This window comes from Ananas comosus, linkage group 12, assembly GCF_001540865.1.
Source record: "Ananas comosus cultivar F153 linkage group 12, ASM154086v1, whole genome shotgun sequence".
In the NCBI taxonomy this organism is placed as follows: Eukaryota; Viridiplantae; Streptophyta; class Magnoliopsida; order Poales; family Bromeliaceae; genus Ananas; species Ananas comosus.
In genome coordinates, this window is record NC_033632.1 from 69,521 (window position 1) to 89,544 (window position 20,024).

The window sequence follows — 20,024 nt, forward strand, 5'->3', positions numbered from 1 at the left end:
CTTTTGCTGCCCCTATCTTTAAAGATTAGATTCAGATGATTTATAATGTACTCATTCTAGTTGTGCACGGTACTGAGGTGCACGTATTAGCAATTGAGATCACAAAAATATTTTTAAAAAAATACTGTTGAAAAGTGACGAAATTATCTCACATTTTTGTGATTTTTTTAAGACATCTTGCTTTAGTACAATAATTTTGGCGATTAGCTTGTTAATAAAAATCTATGAGCCCCTCGTGTACGTCTATCTGTTTTAGCAATGCGGTAACAATTTTGTTATCTATAAAATGTCACGAGTGCCATAAAATTTATTTTTAAAAATAAATAGCACGTTATCCACTTTATTTATGTCATAAATTGGTACAGCAAAGGCGTCATTACTTTTTGTATCGCCTTCCTTAACATTAATCTCCTATGACAGCAACAGACACTAAATAGGAAAATGTGCCTCAATGCGCACGATTTAGGTTGTTAGTTAGATAAGATTGCACTTTCGGTAATCTAGAGGGCTACACGGCGCCTACTATGTTGATGGAAGAATAATCTTTACGTGTTATGATTCTCATGCAGCTGCTAGACAAATGAAAGCAACAAAATGTGTGAATTTGACCGACCGTTCCTAGAACAAGTGACAAAGGATTTGATAGTTGGTACTCGAGATCCCAAGTTTGAATTCTAGTTGATTCATATTTCCAGCTAAGTTTATTTCTAAATAAAATAAATAAAGCGGGTAGCGTGCTACCTATATCTCAACAAAAAAAAAAGTGTGAATTTGTCTCAGCATACCGTGGAAGATAATATATTAATTTATTATCTGATCCATCTTTAATTTATTTTTATCCGTAGCTTATGTATTACCTAAAAGAAAACTTCCCAATCACCGCTCTACCCTGCACCGTATGAACTCAATTTTTTTCTTAATTTGAAGAATTCTTATACTTAATAAAAAGAAAGTGGTAAATCTTAAATATTTTTTGTTCATACATGCATGCGTGTTTAATCTGGCTATGGAATATATTAAACATATAATTCAATAGATTAATTGTTGTCTAAATAATGCTTTTGGGTAAATCACCAGAGTAAAGTTATTTTGGTAACTTCACTATATAGCAAAACGGGAAGGTCAAGGACTCCTGCTTCTGAGATTTTCTTTTTTTAAAAAAAACTAGAACAAAAAATTCTAATTGTATATTTATTAAATCTTGTTAAAAATTATTAAAGTTAAGAGTACGATCAAGAATAAGTGCACCAGAAATCTTGGTTGTCACAATATTTGGCATTTATCAATGTATAGAGCCTGAATCTACGCCTTCTAGATCTTAGGTCCCAACAATACAAGTCCAATTGTTTAGTGGTTGTAGCCCGTAAATCATGAAAATACTACTTGTACAGTCAGGGTACCGTTTAGTTCGAGTATAAGCAAGAACTAGCTATTATAGGGATAGATACAAGTAAATATATGGAGATAAAAAAAAATAGCGTTTGGATGAAAATTAAGTTGTTCCCGGAGATAAGAAAAATACCGTTTGGATAGATAATATGGAATAAAAAAAATAATTGATAGTTATATATAGAAAATGAAGGTGTTGGTGAAAATAGTTATACCAGATTATTTTAGATATCCAAGAACTACTATTCTCGGATAAAAATTTGCGTTTAGGTATAAAGAGGGATAAGAAGTTATCCCTCCTCTTATCCCCAATCCAAACATTGCCTATAGGAATATACATTCTACATCCAGATATTTTAAAATTTATAGAAATATAAGTAAATTTTAGTTTAAAAAATAATTTGACAAATAAATAATAGCGATTCTTAGATGAAAAAAGTGTTAGATATACATTTGTTTTTAGAATATACAAATAGCATTGCTCATAAATCATACCAATTTTTTCATATAGGCCCTCAATCTTTGTTTTCTTCTCAAATTTAACAGTTGAACGGAAAAAGTCTGAAGCAAATCTACAAGTGACCAAAGAAAAAAAAAATCAGGACTTCCATTGAAAAAAAAAAAAAGAAATAGAAAAATTAAACTAAAATTAATTTCTAGGCAAGATTAACTATACACCTTACGTAATAGTAACATTTCGGAGTCACCCTTCAAAATTTTAATTACTATATGTAATTCTTTTTCCCTCAATTTTTTTTAAAAATATTTATAAATTCGTCTATTCTGCAGGCTGGCTGGTCAAGGCACATTAGGAGTGTAAATGAGCCGAACACGAGCGAACTGGGGTCGGCTCGTGTTCGGCTCGTTTATTAAACGAGCGGAACACGAGCTTGGCTCGTTAAAGTTCGAGCCGAAAAATTCAGACCCGAAAATTCAGCTGTGTTCGGCTCGTTTATTAACGAGCCGAACACGAGCTGGCTCACGAATTGGCCAATGAACAATAAATTTTTAAAATAAATTAAATATATATAAAAAACTAAATTTAATAAATCTTATCTATTAGACTTTGATCTAAGGGTGCGTTTGGTTCACGCTATCTTTAAAGATTCCTAGTAATTCAATAGAAATAAAAAATATGACGGTGTTTGGCTAAACGCACTAAGTAATCTAGTTGGTAATATTGGATTCACTTGGGAATAAGATTTACCAAAGTACTAATCTTATTTCCTTGAAGGAGGATGGGTATCATCATATTAATGGATTTGGCTAATCATAATATGTCTAATCTCTTTCTTTCTCCCACCCGCCGGTTAATTGATATTTTTTTTCTTAACACTCTAACCTCATACCTCTCTCTAAATTTATCTTTCTCTCTAAAATTTAACTTTTTTTTCTTTCTCTAAACTAACTTTTTTCTCTCTCTTCTAAAATTTCAAATTCTCTTACTCCCTCTAATTTCGACTCTAATCTTTTTCTATTTTTTTAATTATGTTCCTCTCTCTAATATGCTCTCTCTCCTTTTTTCTAAAAAGATGTTGAAACTTTTAGTAGGCATATCTAAAATTATTAAAAAAATAAATAAATTAATTGTATATTTTTTGTAATATTAAATAATATGGCAATTAAGTATTACCGTGCGAACCAAACATTAAAAATTTATATTTTAGTAATAGGATGAATAGGAATAAGATTCTCAGACATCTTTTCATTTCTAGTAATCTTTTATAATACGAACCAAACGCACCCTATATAGTTGAAACTTTACATATAAATGAGTCTTTTTATAATTGAGCTCGCATTTATATTTTTATTTTGCTAAAAATTAAATAATAAAAATATATATTATATATAATTATTTATTTATATATAAAAATATAAATTAAATAAATTATATAAATATAAAATATATGTATTCGAGCTGTTATCGAGCCGAACACGAGCGAGCTGACCCCAGCTTGTGTTCCGGCTCATTTATTAAATGAGCTGAAAAATCCAGCTCGTGTTCGACTCGTTTACTAAATGAGCGAGCCGAACACGAGCTGCCTCGCGAACAGCGAGCCGGATTGCCACCCCTAAGGCACATGATGTGTACCCTGAATTATAACCTCTTAAAAATTAATTTGTAATAACATAAATAATTTGGGCAATAAAAAATATTAAATCTAAGAACAATCGACTTAGTAATGAATCTAAAAGATTTTGAAACTCGAAGAAATATATTAAAATAGGTAAAAAGCACATAACTTATGTGAACTATAGATTATTTTGAATTGAGTATCCAACCTTTCAAATGTTTGATTTTATCGTCTGACATTTCAATTTGTTTGATTTAATTTAGTCAACGATATTTTGACTTTAAACTTTAAATGCGCGCAATATTTATCTTTACATATTTAGTCAGTATACTTCACATAATTTTCATAACTATAAATTTATTAAAATAAGTAATTAGCTTAAAATTTAAAATTAAAGTATCGTTATATGGTTCAAATTAAGTAAATTAAAAAATCAGATAAAAAATTAAAATTTTTAAAAATTAAGTAACTGAATCAAAATAATCCACAATTCCAATAAGTTAAAAATTTGTACCATTAAAATAGTATAGTTGAAACTTGAAGCCACCAACATTCCTGTCGTTCTCTGTGCAAATATCAGTAGTTTAAAGGTAAGGAAACAAATCTTAATCTAGATATAGTGAATCTTAGAACGTCTCCTTCTATCCGTCCATTCAAAGAATGTATATCGACTCTCTTGCACCGATTCACACGGATAACACCATAACACCATATACAAAAGCCTACGGGCAGTTTCGCCCCCAACAAACAAAAAAAACAAAAAAAAACCAACATATCATGGAAGAAAAACAAATCTTAATCTGGTTACAGCGAATCTTGGAAGGTTTCTTTAGTTTCGGTCCATCCAAGGAATGTATTTTGACTCTTCTACGTAGATTCACTCACACTCACAACATCATCATCATCATCATTATTATTATTATTATATCATTGAAAGCGCCCATCTTATTCCATTCCATTCCATTCCTTTCCTTTCTGGAAGAAAGAAACAATGTACAGAGACAGCCCCGAGAATAGAAATTAAGCTCAGGCAATGGCATCCCCTGTAGACGACAAGGCCCCTCTCCGCTACTGCATCATATCTTCTATAAATATACATTAAATATAATTTTATATATATATATATATATATCCCTTCAATCTTCTTAATTAATGTAGCGGCCGCAGCCCACAGATATGGCCNATATATATATATATATATATATATATATATATATATATATATATATCCCTTCAATCTTCTTAATTAATGTAGCAGCCGCAGCCCACAGATATGGCCAAAATTAGGAAACAAGGTTGAGCAAAGGAGGAAGAGAGCACACGCTAGCTCTTCACCGCATGGTTTTCCTGAGCACCATTTGATTTGGCTCCATTTATAACCTCCACTCTCTGTCCCTTCTGTTTTTTGATTCCGTTTCTTTCTCTCTCTCTCTCTCTCTCTCTCTCTCTCTCTCTCTCTCTCTACAGCGGAGCAAGAGCAAGAGCAACCATCATTGATCACTGATCAGTAGTGGAGGAGATCTAGAGAGAGGACCGATGAGGGGTTTGTGGTTTCTTGGGCTTGTTGGGCTGGTTTTGGTGAGATGGGCTGATGCTAGTAGGCAATTATCCAATGCAACAGGGGTAGGGGTAGGGGTAGGGGTAGGGGTGGGGGCCGGAGAGAGTGATGCGAATGGGGGCGATCCCTTGATGGTGGAATTGACTCTTATTGAATCTGCTGTCTCAAAAGGAGCTGGTATCTTCATCATGACTTTCAAAGTTTTTTGTTTTTTTACCTGTTTCTCATGACGTGCTGGTCGACCTAAGTTAATTTGAATGTATATCTACTGCCTTAATTAGTTTCTCTCGGGGATTTTTTTCTCTTTTTTGTTTCATGCAATTTTTAGCCGCTGTGATCTTAATTGACGTCATGATTGTTGTCTAAATTCTTCACAATTTCTTCCTAGTTTTTCTTTAATTTTTTCTACAGCATATACAATTTTCAGTTCCCCATGTTGTAATAATGCCTACTTATGTTTCTGTTAACTAGTTAACATTCCTATTTCTGTTTCATGAAATTAATTGTCTTTGACATTGATAGGAGACTTACTGTTTTCTTCTTGATTCCTGATCTGTCTTATCTCATGGAATATTAAGACGTACGCATGATCTTGTTTTTTGTTTTCTTTTTTTCCTCTCCTCCATTTTATTGTTGAAATTAGTTCTTATCCAGCTTATTGATTTAATTAATAGTGCAGGAGTCCGCATTTTGCAGCGGATAGAAACAGCAGAAATAATTAATAATAAAAAAATATCAAATATTTTTTTATATTATATCTCATTTGCTACATCCACCAAAGATCTTTCATTGTTGACGGCGGGAATGGACCTAACAACTCCTCCGGCAATAGCAATAGTGACGGCAAGGACAATTCCTTCGGCCACGGCGGAGAAGGGAGGTGGGTGCGCATTAGGAGGCGATAGTGTACAAGAAAAGATAAAGGAAAGAGAATTGATAAATTATTTAGAGATGGAGAGTCAAGGATTGTAGATGGTAGCGAACCATTTGAATGCATTAATTAGAAGTCTAATAAAGGAAGGAAAGGAGAAGGATGATAATGAATTAATTAGAAATAGAAATGTAAGGATTGTAAATGGCAGTGGAACTATTTAAATACATTAATCGAAATTTTAGTAGTGGGACCATTTAAATATATTACTGGAAAGTTTAGTAGTAGGAACATTTAAACATATTAATTGAAAGTTTGGTAAAAAAAAAGGAATGAGTCGCATGTGAGGACGAAGGAGAACTTATATAGTAAAAAAATATTGAAGATTTATATATATAGTAAAAAATATTGAAGATTCATATACAGCAATATATAGTTTTCTATTTTAGTTCTAAAACATTCGGTATGTAGGATGGAATTACGTGATCCCTTGAACAGTCAACGGCAACATTGCTTTTCGTCTTGCCCTTCGTACTGCTGCTGAAATAGTGAACAGCTAGCAACATGGAATTGCCGAATCATCGCTATTCTCCTTTATAATCGTACAGTAGACCACTAACCTTGGGCTGGTTTTAATGTATATAGTAAGGTAAAGTAATACAGTGTTGTGTCAAAATAAGATAAAAAGAATTTCACTACATTAATATTCACAGTTTCATTTTAAAGTACTCTAAACGTCAATTAATAAAATCTAAAGATATTGTCCTCGTTCGTTCTTCTTATATATCGTCACTTCATGTTAGCATGCATTTAACTTAATGGCTATTAATATACTTTTCATGCTTTCTTTGTTTATTTCGATGTTAACTTAATTTTGAGATATTTAAGGAAGACTAAAACTTATTAGAAAGGTGCTCTTAATGATGAATTCAGTCTGTTTGGATGGAACTCCGCCCGCTTACCACCTTCATCCTGGATTTGGATCAGGAACGAACAATTGGCTTGTTGACTTAGAAGTGAGTGGACAAAGGGTTTAATAACTAATATATAAACATAAATTTTAGTCAATTAAATGATCTCTATATAAGTGTTCTTGGAATAAAGGGTGGTGGCTGGTGCAATAATATAAGGTCGTGTGTATACCGTAAGACAAGTCGTCATGGTTCATCAAATTACATGGAGAAACAAATAGCTTTCACAGGGATTTTGAGCAACAAACCTGAAGAAAATCCGGGTATTATCTTCATTTCCTCCATATTATAATATATGAACTTTTACCTTCGAGATATATTAATTCATAATTCCTCTCATATTGTTTTTTGCTTAATTTAATGCAAACAGATTTCTATAACTGGAATAGAGTGAGGATTCGTTATTGTGATGGGGCATCCTTCTCTGGAGAAGGCTATGATAAGGTTACTAGTTTTATAATATTTGTACTTTTAAGCTATATAATGATGTACTCGAGTCTATTGACAGATTTTTTTTTGATCATTAGATATCCAAATAAAATTCTTTTTGTGCATCTACTAGTTAAATTTTTATGCAACTTTTGTTTGTAATATGTTTCAAACATGTTTGACAATAGGATTCACAACTTTATTTTCGAGGACAACGTATCTGGTCAGCTGCTATCGATGAACTCATGTCGAAAGGAATGAGCTCAGCCAATCAGGTTTTCTTTCGTATTCTCTCTCTTTTTGGGCCAATAATCAAAATGCCACTATAAGTTTATACAATTTTGTTAATTATTGTTTAAAATTTTTTACAGGCCCTTCTCTCTGGGTGTTCTGCTGGAGGTTTGGCATCGATTCTACACTGTGATGAGTTTCAGGCATTATTTTCAGGAAGCACCAAAGTCAAGTGCTTAGCAGATGCTGGCTTTTTTTTGGATGCGTACGACCCCCTATAAACTATATATGTGCTTAATGTTACACAAGTTAGTTACATGAAACATTTATGTTTCTTCTGTCATTTTCTTTTTTAAAAAAATTTGTTTTTCGTTCTACTTGACTATATAGAAGAACTTTGTTATTTTCATAAACTTTAATAAGTGTCTCACTTAATTTCTTTCGTTTAAATATTGCAGCGCTGACGTGGCCGGTGGGCATACTCTAAGATCCGTCTACGAGGGTGTGGTGAATCTTCAGGTATTGTTCTAATAAGGATCATCGATCTCACGCTTCCTCACATCGTAGCTAATCCCTTTCTGTTATTTCCACACCGGGATCAAGTAAATGTTTCAACTGTTAATTTGGTTGTTGGCCTGCTATATCTTTGTCCGGGACACTCCGCAATTAAAGCTTTGTCAACTAGCTAGGCGCGCGTGATGCATGATGGCATTAATCTTGGTACCTATGCGGCATCTTAATTTCTTCTTTCCCAGCTAGTCACCAATCACCATATATTTTCTTTTTTCTTTCCCCTCCTCTTCCCTCCTTCTTTTCCTCCCTCTTTGCACCACCGTCAATTTACGCGCCATAGACGAGCACCTGTAGCCTATGTTGTCCTCTTTAAGTTCTTTCCTCCCGTTGCATCTTATCCGACTACCGGCCTTGGCAGTTTCAACCCCCTTTTCCATGCGGTCCCTGCCACCTCTTGCTCCGACTTACTTTCTATTTCTTTCTCCTTTTGACGCTTCCTCCCTCCCAGGTCCCAGCCCCAGGCATATCCAATGTTCAATTTTCTTATCCTCCATTCATCCTCCTCTGATATCTGATGTTGAGAATTCGCAACGCGTTCTGATATTGGTTACCGGTTGACCCGGTACTCGCTCCGGTACCAATTACTGGGATTCAGCAACAAATGTGTCGAATTGAATTTTTTTCGTAAATTCGTCTCCTTAGCTAAAATCTATTACTGTCACAACCACAAAGAAGAAAAAAAAAATAAACAGAAAATATGGGTGAAATGAGATTCGTTAATCAAAGAAAAAATTGTATATGACTTCTCTTTTGTATAGAATAGCGATTCGATCTTAAACTAATTTCGAGTCGAATATGAGTTGGCTCGTGAACCGCGAGCTGAATTGCCATCCCCAAGCCCCAGCAACTTTTTTTATCTCTTCCGCCAGATTTTGTTTTCGGATGATGCAAGTGCAAGGACGAGCCTTCTTCCGTGGCCGTGGGCTTCTTTTTTGGAAGCTTTTTAACTCCTTTTTTTTGAAAGTAGACCCTTTTCTCTTTTTCGGTAGGTAACAATTCTCTATATCTGGCTCTTTCTAGACATTGCAGCAGATAGCAACTTTTCCGCTTCCTATGTTTTTTTTTGGATTTCAGGCTGGTAGGCATTGTGTGAATTGGTGAAAGCTTTGGGTGTACCTTCTATTTTTCACATTTATTGAACTTACCGGGCTCAACCCATATAGCTTTAATGACCTTAAAGTCCAATGTTGATAATTTACAATCGTTCTCTTGTAACGAAAATTGTTTTAGAACTATAGTTGTTTTATATTATTTAATATGGTATTAGAACATAAGTTTTGAGTTTGGATCCTGTCAGGCCTTTACTGTTATTTTATTTTCTTCTGTTTAATTTAAGCTCACATCTTGGGCGTATCAAAATATTTCCAACCCAAATGTGAGGACAAGTGTTGAATACAAATACTAAAAATATCATTTTCTAGTAGATTAAACTTTTAAAGAACAATAATTGTTTCGTATAATTTAACATCCAATGTACTTGAATTTTTTTAAGATATGTATGGTGTTGATTTATGCTGTATTGCTTAAATATTTTTTATAGAACTGAACAAGCTTTATAAGGGTTAAAAAACATTTTTGTGGGCTCCTTTTTATGATTTTGTTTCTATTTTTGTTGCCCTCTTTTGGGAAACTGACGTGAAAATGAAGGGAGCAGCGAAGAACTTGCCAGGGAGTTGTACTGGACGCATGGATGCAACTTCGGTTAGCACTTAATTCCTTGAAGAACGACTAAATTAATTGCATTAAAAAAAAATTACTGACTCTTTAATTTTGTTCTTTCTTTTTTATTTTTATTTGTATTTGCAGTGTTTCTTTCCGCAGAACTTAGTGGCCAGTATTCAAACACCAACTTTTCTTGTAAATGCAGCATATGATGTATGGCAGGTATGTAACAATCTCTACTTCTGAGATACAATGTCTTTGTTACTGCATCCATGGAAGGTCCTGGTTAATTAATTGTGTTGATTTTTTCTATTTTACTTCGTAAAATAGTTCTGATATGTAGGACTAGAGATTGTTTAATCCGCTTTAACAGTTTTCTTTTTCTTCTTCTACTATATTCTCAGATACAGGAAAGTTTAGCGCCCCCAAGTGCTGATCCTGATGGTAGTTGGAAAGACTGCAGATATAATTATCTAAAATGCAATTCGACTCAGATGCAGTTTTTGCAAGGTATATTTCTGTTTTTGCCTCATCAATCATTCAGTCTTATGCTAGATGGAAAATCGTCGGTATAAGAACATTAGTTAGTACGAATGACTCAAGGTTGCTTGTAAGTTGCAAATCTAATCCATTAAGTTTGACCTTGTCTTTAAATTTGTCTACGTAGTTTTAATTGTTTCATTAAAGAAAAAGTTTTAAAACATCAAAATGTAGTCCCTGGAGATGACACACCGGCACCATCATTGGATATTCTAAAATTATGAGGATGTAATCGAAACCAAGGTCAGACTTCATCGATAGAATTGAAATCTATGCCAAACTTTAGGGATTAAACTGTTACAGTTGAAACTCTGAAGAAACTGAATCCGAAGATTGTAGATCTTAAATTTTCTAACTGTCCCTGAAACTCAATTATACAGGGTTCAGGAACCAAATGGTTACTGCGGTGGATGGTTTCTCCCAGTCTAAGGGAAATGGGTTATTCCTCAATTCATGTTTTTCTCATTGCCAATCTGTTAAGCAGGATACTTGGTATGCAGATGATTCTCCTGCTATTTCAAATAAGGTATAACTTCTTTCATCTTAAGGTATAGTTTTAAATAATGACATGCTGAATTATTCTCATTCAATTATGGAAAATAAAAAAAAAAGGTTAATTTTCATTGATGTGCATACGTACCTACAAAATTATCAAACTTAAGCTAAGGATGCTTATCCCTGAAACTGTATTTTCGACGAATGTATATATATATATATATATATATATATATATATATATATATATATATATATATATATATGTGAAATATATGATTTTGCAATGATATATTGGATAGCCATTCATTCATAATTATCCTTTGGTTAATTTGTGGAAGAACAATTTGAATTAGCACACAATGTCTCTTACTTATCTGTTACAGAGAGGGAGCAATCACCAGGTATACATTTTTTTAAAAAAAAATTTGAAAATGAACATCCATAGTATGACTTTGTATGGGAAATCACCAAGTGCATATTATAAGAATCTCAGGAAATGGAAGTCCCAGCCCTTCCATCCTGATCGAGATTTAGCTTCTTACACACAAATAATTATCCTCTATTGATGTTTGGTCACATGAATTATATATATTGTATATTTTATAGCCTATGATTCAACTTTCAGGTAGATTTTAATGGGTTATTCTGGTGCAGGGAATTGCCAAATCTGTTGGTGATTGGTATTTTGATCGAGCTGAAGTGAAGGCCATTGATTGCCCGTACCCTTGTGACAAGACCTGTCACAATCTTCAATTCGGCCAATTTGGCGAGGATCCTAATTCCTTGGATTAGATTCTCTAACTTATTGCCCTATTTAAGTAATCAAAAGACAATAAAAACACAAGAAACAAGAGAATTTCTCTTGCTTGTGCAAATTATATATCTTTCCGTTGTTCTCCAAATGGTCGTCCCTCCGCTAAGCTCGTTTGATGCCTTTTTATCTTCTTGCTAATTAATCATTACTAGCTTTTCCGGGTACAGCCTTGTTCTTTTGTTCTTTTGTGTTGCTACCTTATCTCCTTTGCATCTTATAGATACAAGTATTTGCTTTGCGCAGTCGATTATTACAATCAAGAGAAAAAAAACGATTGGGTTATTAAGGCTAGTTAGAGAAACTGGCTCTACAAATGGTTGTACATTTGCAAATTTGCAAGTAACACAGATATCGAAACAAGCCTTATTTCAGTATTTCCGTACGAAGACAAATTTTGTGCAATTGTGACTTATCAATTGATTAGACCTGATTTATAGTTGATTCGTACAAATTAAGAATCTTACTTATAGAACCAGAACAGATCGGAGGAACAGGATTCATATATTATAGCTAGCCCTAAATATATTTGGGGCCAAAATCATTCAGAAAGAACTCCCATTGCGCATGCTGCTGCTACTCTCGATTCATTCAGAAACAACTCCCATTGCGTATGCTACTACTCTCCTCTTGATCAATGTAAAATTTTACATGCACTCATATGTTAAAACTTGGTAAGGTAGACAATTCAATATTGAGAATATTCAGGGAAAAGTAGATGTGAGAAGAAAAAGACAACACTGGTTGCGCCTTTGCCTTTGCCTTTGTGCTGGGTATTTAAAAGTGTTTCTTCTTGCATTGCTATACTCCTCACATAGATTTTCAGATGGCAGACTTTGTTCTACCGGGAGTTAACATTTGAATTCCAAACTCAAATTATTATATATGTAAAGGAATAGTATTTATTATCTGTTTCAATGTCTTGGAGTTTAAAGGTGGTAGGCGTAATATTTCTACATATATGCTAGCTCCATTCTATATATATAATACTGCTAAACCATTAACGGAAGGTTACAAAACAAATGGAAAGAGCTAAACTGGAATCAAATTTCTTCCCTCTTCTTTTTTTCTTTTTTTTTTTTTTTCTTTTTTGTTTGAGAGAGAGAAAATTCCCAACTAATTTGATCCATTAAAACCACAGGAAAAGATTTGGCACTAAATCTCACCATGCAACTAATTAATAGTCATCCATGGGGATTCCCTTAAAAGCAACAAGTTCAAAACTAGAAAGACTAACTCCCCTGATCGAAGAGAGGATCCAAACACTACTCTCAAATCTCAATGGATGATATACAAAATTAAATCCAGTGGAGCTAGCCAGCAACTACTTGACGCACGCACGCACGCATTCATGCGCGTATGTACTCTGGACATTAATACATGCATGCGGCGTGCTGTGACTTATTTACAGAGAAGAGCAATTAAGCACGCTGCAGACGCTGCACCGCCACTGCTTGGATCAGGCGCGGCAGCTGCGATCGGGTTGGTGGTTGGACCTGTCGAGGATGGACCACATCACGCGAACATCCTCGTATCCGCACGCCATGACCTCCCCATGAAGTATCATGCCATGCTGATCAGTTTTATGATGCCCTGCAACGGCGACAGCAGCAGCAGCAGCAGCAGCAGCAACGCTTGTTAATGGTTGGTTGCTCCATATAGCTATTGTATTTAAGCACTCCCATACCGACAATATATACAGCTTGTGCCAGAGGCCAGGCCTATATATATTTATTTATAAAGGCGTACATGGCCGGCGGAGTACTCAAGTTTCAGCAGCAGCTCCCGCTGTCCGGGATGATGTATTCAAACTCCGGAGCAGCTAAAAGCGCTGATCACATTTTTAAATCTATGTTTTTCATTGCTTTTAGATCCGAAATTAATTCTTTGGAAGTGGATCTATAAGCTCATTCATGCTTTTCGCCTCGTATCCCGAATCTCTCTGTAGGTTTCCAAATTGGAGGAATTAATTAGCACTTTAGTTTACAAGTTTGGCTATGAAATAGCTAGGCACTATGTATGTTTGTATAGATATTAGATGAACCATGAATCAATTGCGACGGATAGGTAGATATAGATTGTTGGTTAATTTGTTTGTAGCAGTAAGTAGGTGCGTACCAGCAGCTGTACTCTGGGACTTGCTGCGATCTCTGTTGGGTGAGCTGAAGAGGGACGAGCAAGCCTTTCTAAATGGAGAAGTGATGGTGCGAACCCATGAACCACCCATGTATATGATCTCCTCTTCTTCTTCTTCTCCTTCTTACTGTTCTTAGATTCAGATTCCGACTCTGCCCAGTACCAGTAGGAGTAGCAGCGGCAGTGGCGGAACGAATCGATTCACAAGCTCTACCTACCTTCTCCGCACTTGTGACTGAGTATATCTATGTGTTCTGTATATATATATATATATATATATATATATATATATATATATAATATATATATATAGAGAGAGAGAGAGAGAGAGGAGGGGAACCAAATCGATAGATCGATCGATCGATCGAAGGAGGAAGTGTATAGGGGGGGTGGTGGAGGCAAGGAGTATGAGGCAAGATCGTGAGTTAAGTTCTCTCTCGAGATTACATGAGATGAGATGAGATCAGAGACATGAGACGCGCACACTTTCAAGCCATATGCTTCACATTATTCCCGATGAGTTTACACCGGGCCGGCGTGCTATCAATTATAACTACTTTTTTATATATTCTTAATGTATGGCTATCTGACATGCACGACGTCTGAAAAACAGTAAATAAAAAAAAAAAGACAAAACACAAACAAATGCAGTCCAATTAATCTTGCGCGTAAAAAACTAAAAAGCCTTGCATAACATCGAGACGTATATTTTAATGCGGCTATTCATGGGAAATATATCGCTGTGCTCTCAAAGTTTTTTTTTTTTTTTTTTTTTTTTTTTTTAAACAATAATAATGTAGTTCGTTTGGCTGTAGGCTTTTTTTAACTCTTTTACATGGTACCGAAGTTAAGGTTTAATATTTTTTATTTCGAGTCCTAAACCCAAGAAGCAAATAATAGTTGTAATAATAATAATAATAATAATAATAATAATAATAATAATAATAGTAGTAGTAATACTAATAATAATAATAATAATGATAATGATAATAAAAGAAAAGGACAAAGCTCCAAAGGGTAAAGAAATTAGCTATGGGCAGTTATCCTTGGTCTCGTCGATGTCGGCAGCCAACCTCGGCAACATCGGTTTACTTACGGCATCGTCTATTTTTCTACGAATTGAGTCCACTGCACGAGGTATTTGGTTCCCAAACCTGTCTTGACTTCCTTTGGTATTGCAGACGGCATGTATTCCATAAGTATGATATAAATTAAATGTGTGTACATCGATTCCATCAAATTGTAATTTTGTATAATTTTATTGAAAAAATACAAATAAAAAATATATAAAAATATGTATAGTATAGTAAGAACTACAGCAGGTTGAATTGAAATTAACAATATAATATAAATATAAAGAGTAGGGCTATTGTGCTTTTAATTTCTTAACCATTCGCAAATTTTGTACGCTAAATTTAATTATTTTGCTTAATAAATGAACCAGTACCTCTTTCTCAAAAAAAAAAACCATTCACAAATTTTGATGATCAATGGTTAGGACGAGAAAAAAAAAAAAAATTAAAAAGAAGAAAATTTAAGATACTCAATTTCTCTCCAAGTCAATGGATCCAATTCGATCTCAGAATGTGATTCATTCGTCTCGAACCTATCCTCCTCTACATTAGCCGAACTGAAGGCTGGACTGTGCAGGTAGGGTCAAAATGAAGGCAAAATAGCTCAGAATGGGTTCATTATCATTCGACAACCCAACCCAGCCTCAACATATATGGGCCGAGTTGAATTAACACGATTAAACCTAATGTAAGCTGTAATTTGAAGTAATGACGAGAAATCTTCACTCTCTCTAGAGTCAAGGGGATTGTTTAATATCCAAGTTGCGTGAGCTAATTATTTGTACCACATCTGGAAAAAAAAAAAAAAAAGAAGAAGAAGAAATTTATGTATAAAACTCAACAAAATTACCGGAGGTTTTAACGATCGGGTTCAAAAGACTGAATATTAATTGTTAATGCCATTTGAGAGAAATATATAAACGGATTAAAACTCCATTGATAATAACGCAAATTATCACGCCCATTGGAGAGAACGAAAGTGGCCGCACAAGTTATACAACGAAGCCATAAACTGGACGAGACATAGGTGCGTATTGAGATTTGAGGCTCTAGTTGCTTTCTTTCTTCTTTCTCTTTGTCCATTGCTTCTCCTATTCCATCACCTATTTATTGTACGTACTATATTTCTATTAATTTCTTTTAAGATCTAATGTTTAATTTGTACTCCTTTTTATAATACATAAAAACCTTTCATAGGAAATCGCCCTATTTATCGATGTTAATCTTTTGAGGGTCGTTACCGGTGCTTTCTCATGGCACTTTGTAACATTCACATGATCCCTACACATGATCCCTACACATGACCTATCATCACCTACTATATAAATTAATGTAGAGTAAGAGATGTAATCTCCAGCTTAAATTAAGTAAAAGGTTAAGGCCTACTCGATTCAATTATTTTGCATCAGATGGAAGGTCTTTTGGACAAGTGGCAATGTATGATTCGAGTTGTAAGATTACCTTCTACAACTAGCTAGCAAGAGTTGTATATATATATATATATATATATATAGGGGCCCTCCCGTGCATATTATTCTTTTCTTTTCATATAAAAAGAAAATGTATTGGCACTAGGACGGTAGGACCTATATATATATATATATATATATATATATATATATATATATATATATATATATATTACACAACTTGTGTGCTATTTTCATTGTAAGTCAATTAAATAAAGGAGGTCCAGTAAATATTATTTGGCGTGCAGAGGGGGGATGAACTGAACTGAACTGAACTGAAGTGAACTGAACTGAAGTGAGGAGGCTCAAACTCTCACTGCGGCTTGGGCGGCAAAATGCTCACCTTCTTATGATTGACACGTTCGGACTCCCGTCGTCGTCGAATTAATAACAATATATATATATATTGTGACAGCATGAATCAATGACTGAAAAAATGAGAGAGATCCGCGGCCACTTTTGTCTCTCAGGCCTTTTTGAAGACCCAAGTGCATGTTACTTAATTGTCATCAATTAATAATTAATCTACTCATTTTTCTCACAAGAAGCACGAGAACGGCAAGGAAATTAAAGTGGTGGTTTTGGGAGACCACGGTATTGGCCCTTGGCCTATCTCGATCGGAAGAATTTAATCGGATTTAGCTAGACGAGGCAATTGCTGTCTCAACTAATCGTTCGTGACTCGTGGTGACTGATATTATAATGTAATGGAGAAATTAATCACTACACTAACCGCCCCTAACGGCGTGAAGAGTTCATTGTAGTCGTCAGCTCCACGGAAGAGGCTAGGACGATTTTTGGGTCAGCCTTTGGGCCGTAAGCTTGGCCCCTTAGCAGAAATCTTTCACACTGGAACCTCCTGCTGCTGCTGCTTTTGAAATACTAGACTAAATTATTATTATTATTATTATTTTTGAGAGATAGGTAGTGCGCTACCCGCTTCATTTATTTTATTTAGAAATAAACTTAGCTGAAAATATGAATCAAGTAGGATTTGAACTTGGGATCTCAGATACCAACCACCAAAACCTTTGCTACTTGCTCTAGGGCCGGTCGGTATACTGGACTAAATTTTGAACGTGTAGCTTCTGGTGCAATGCTATCTTGTACATCCAAAACGTGTATGTGTATTTTACATTCTATTTATTTAAATGTTAATATTTTAATACTAGCATTATTAAATTTTTTATTATTAAAAGTATTTTTAAAAAATATCTAAATTCTTGGATTTGAAAATTTTATAAGCAGCAATCTTTTTCTTTTTTTTTTTCCCTAGCTATGAGAAATAATATTTTCGGTACAGAAAGAAGAAAAAAAAAAAAGAAAAAGAAAATTCTGGTAAACTATTTGAGATTATTTTTACCGGCTACATGGTAGCTTATTGCAATTTTCATCCCCCCTGAGCGAATTATTATTATTATTATTATTATTTTGAATGCAATTTTTATATAATATAGTAGAACGAGAAATAAATTGCTTGCACTCTTTATACTCAAGTATTTATTTAACAAACAAAAAATAAAAATAATTTTTTCTTTCTTTTTTGGCTGCTTTTAATTTTTGTAAATAGTTCTCATTCATCAACCCTTCCGAACACACTATAGACTAATCAACTACCACAGTAAGAGGAACTCCTTGCTGCTTATATATCTAATAATATAAAATTTGTGTTAAAACCAAAAGAGACAACGATTCCAAATAGGATCTAAATATAAAACGTTAAATCCAAAAGTGTCTTTGTTTGTTTAATTAATAAATATCTGAATGTTGTACTGTTTCACTGCTGCCGCCCAATTTCCTCAATTTATCAGAGAGATTTAGTGCTCATCACCAGTTTGGTGGGTCGTAGGGGTTTTCATTTCTAATTGAAGGAGCTTCTGCCTCTGAGAATTGAAAAGAGCCGAGTATTTCGGCCAAACGATAAAGCAGCACTGTATAAATTCGGTATAATGGATGAATTCGAATTGTCCAAACTAGCTGAAATAACTAAGCTAGGTAAGCCGTAATAATTAATCAACCATAGAAATGTGCATTATTTTATATTATATCGTCGAGTCTTTTTAGAAATCAAAGCAGAAGAAATATTAAAATTCATTCAGAAGCCTAGATGAATGAAATTAATCCTTGTCGGCGGTCTTGATATGAATCATGCATGAATGACTAATTAAAATGATCGAGTATCGGCAAATGTTGAGAGAATCTTAAATTTGAAAGTGATGATTTAAGTAAAATTACTTGTCAAGTCCTTGCGGGACTCGTCTTCCTGCGCGAAATAATCAAATCTGTCTCTCCACTTGCTTGTCCGGATCTACAATTAAACCTGTCTCTCCACTTACTTGTCCGGATCTACTTGTTTTATGACTCAGAGAGAGAGAGAGAGAGAGAGAGAGAGTGTGAGTGTGTTTGAGCAACGTTGTATTTAATTTATCACTTGAGAGGGTAGATGAATACAGCCGAATTAATAGCACATTATTATTTGAGAGCGAATAAATACAATTAAATTATCCATAGAAGATGAAGGCCGCAAATATACATAAATCTCTAGCCGTCCAAGAGAGCGAACAGAAAAGTGCACCAAGCAGAGCAAAGCTACAAACAAAAATAAAAAATTACGAGCTCCTAAAAAACTACATTTATTATATATTTAGGAACTCAAAAAAACACTTGAGTACTTGACTTTGGCGTGCGCAATCTCGATACTAGCTAGTGAATACTTTCAGAAGATTCTGACAAATCTCGAAGAATAATTTTGTTCAGAGTTTGGATAATTGCAAAGCAGTAAACTGTCAGAAAATTCTAAGTAAATCATCCAATCAAAGAGCAAGACTAAGATCCAAACTTGCTCCGTCTTGAAGACGCTGTTCCAAATGATTCTCCTCATCTTTCCTTAATTTTCCCTCCTCCTTTTCGTTGCCGGAGGGATGCTTGAAGTCCTCCAACTGGAAAGTCGGCCTCCACGTCGGCAGCGGAGGTGGCGGTGGCGGTGGCGGTGGCGGTGGCGGTGGCGCCTCCTCCTCCTCCGTCCTCAACCTTTTGCTGCTTGCGCTGCCACCGGCGTCCCCATGCTGCCGCCTAAAGAGGTCCTTCAGAGCTCTTAAGTTCCCGAGCAGCGCAGAGAACTTGTCCATCTCTTCACCTAATTCCTCCTCCTCTTCACGTTTTCCCGCAGCTTTCCCTTTCGCGGCGCATGGATAATTAGGACCTGTTGCGGCGGCCGCCCCTGCTGCCGATCTCTTTCTACTACTCTCGTAACTCTCCTCTTCCATGTCGATCAACGCCGAGTTCATCAACGTGCGTACGTATATATATATATATATATGTAACACTACCTTCTCCTTCTCCTTTTTATTCTGTTCGTCTTAGAAGAATTAAGAGAGAGAGAGAGAGAGAGAGAGAGAGAGAGAGAGAGAGAAAAGGAGAGGGAGGAGAAGAGATGTACCGCACGGCGTTCTCTCGCCCCAGGCTAGCTATATAGGTGTATATATTTTTATATATATGTATGTAGCGTCGATCACTCGGCCTTTTTTTGGGGCGCGCGAGACATGTATATATATGTGTGTCTGTGTGTGCGTGTGTTTCGTGCGATCGAAGGCTCTTGATAAAAAGAAAAGCGGAGGAGCACTGATGACGCCGGCCCACGAATTCCACACCAGCAGAGGGCTCATTTATTTATTTATGATGGAAGTTGGTTCCTTTCTCTGGGTTGGCGCGGCGTGTCATCATCCGTCCTTTGACGGA

The 20,024-nt window shown here is 35.0% G+C and overlaps 1 protein-coding gene across 2 annotated transcripts; it reads left to right on the forward strand.

The window, feature by feature from the left end:
- LOC109718649 (pectin acetylesterase 10) lies at positions 4,679–11,982 on the forward strand. 2 transcript variants are annotated; one of them, XM_020244979.1, is made up of 13 exons: positions 4,679–4,805; positions 4,932–5,199; positions 6,827–6,909; positions 6,998–7,127; positions 7,235–7,308; positions 7,482–7,568; positions 7,665–7,789; positions 7,983–8,043; positions 9,745–9,798; positions 9,904–9,981; positions 10,164–10,269; positions 10,680–10,825; positions 11,452–11,982. In XM_020244979.1, exons 2-13 carry the CDS (start codon positions 5,001–5,003, stop codon positions 11,587–11,589), a joined length of 1,281 nt encoding a protein of 426 aa, XP_020100568.1. In that variant the 5' UTR covers positions 4,679–4,805; positions 4,932–5,000; the 3' UTR covers positions 11,590–11,982. The 2 variants fall into 2 exon arrangements, with proteins under 2 accessions (XP_020100568.1, XP_020100569.1); XM_020244980.1 differs by having other exon boundaries at positions 4,703–4,759.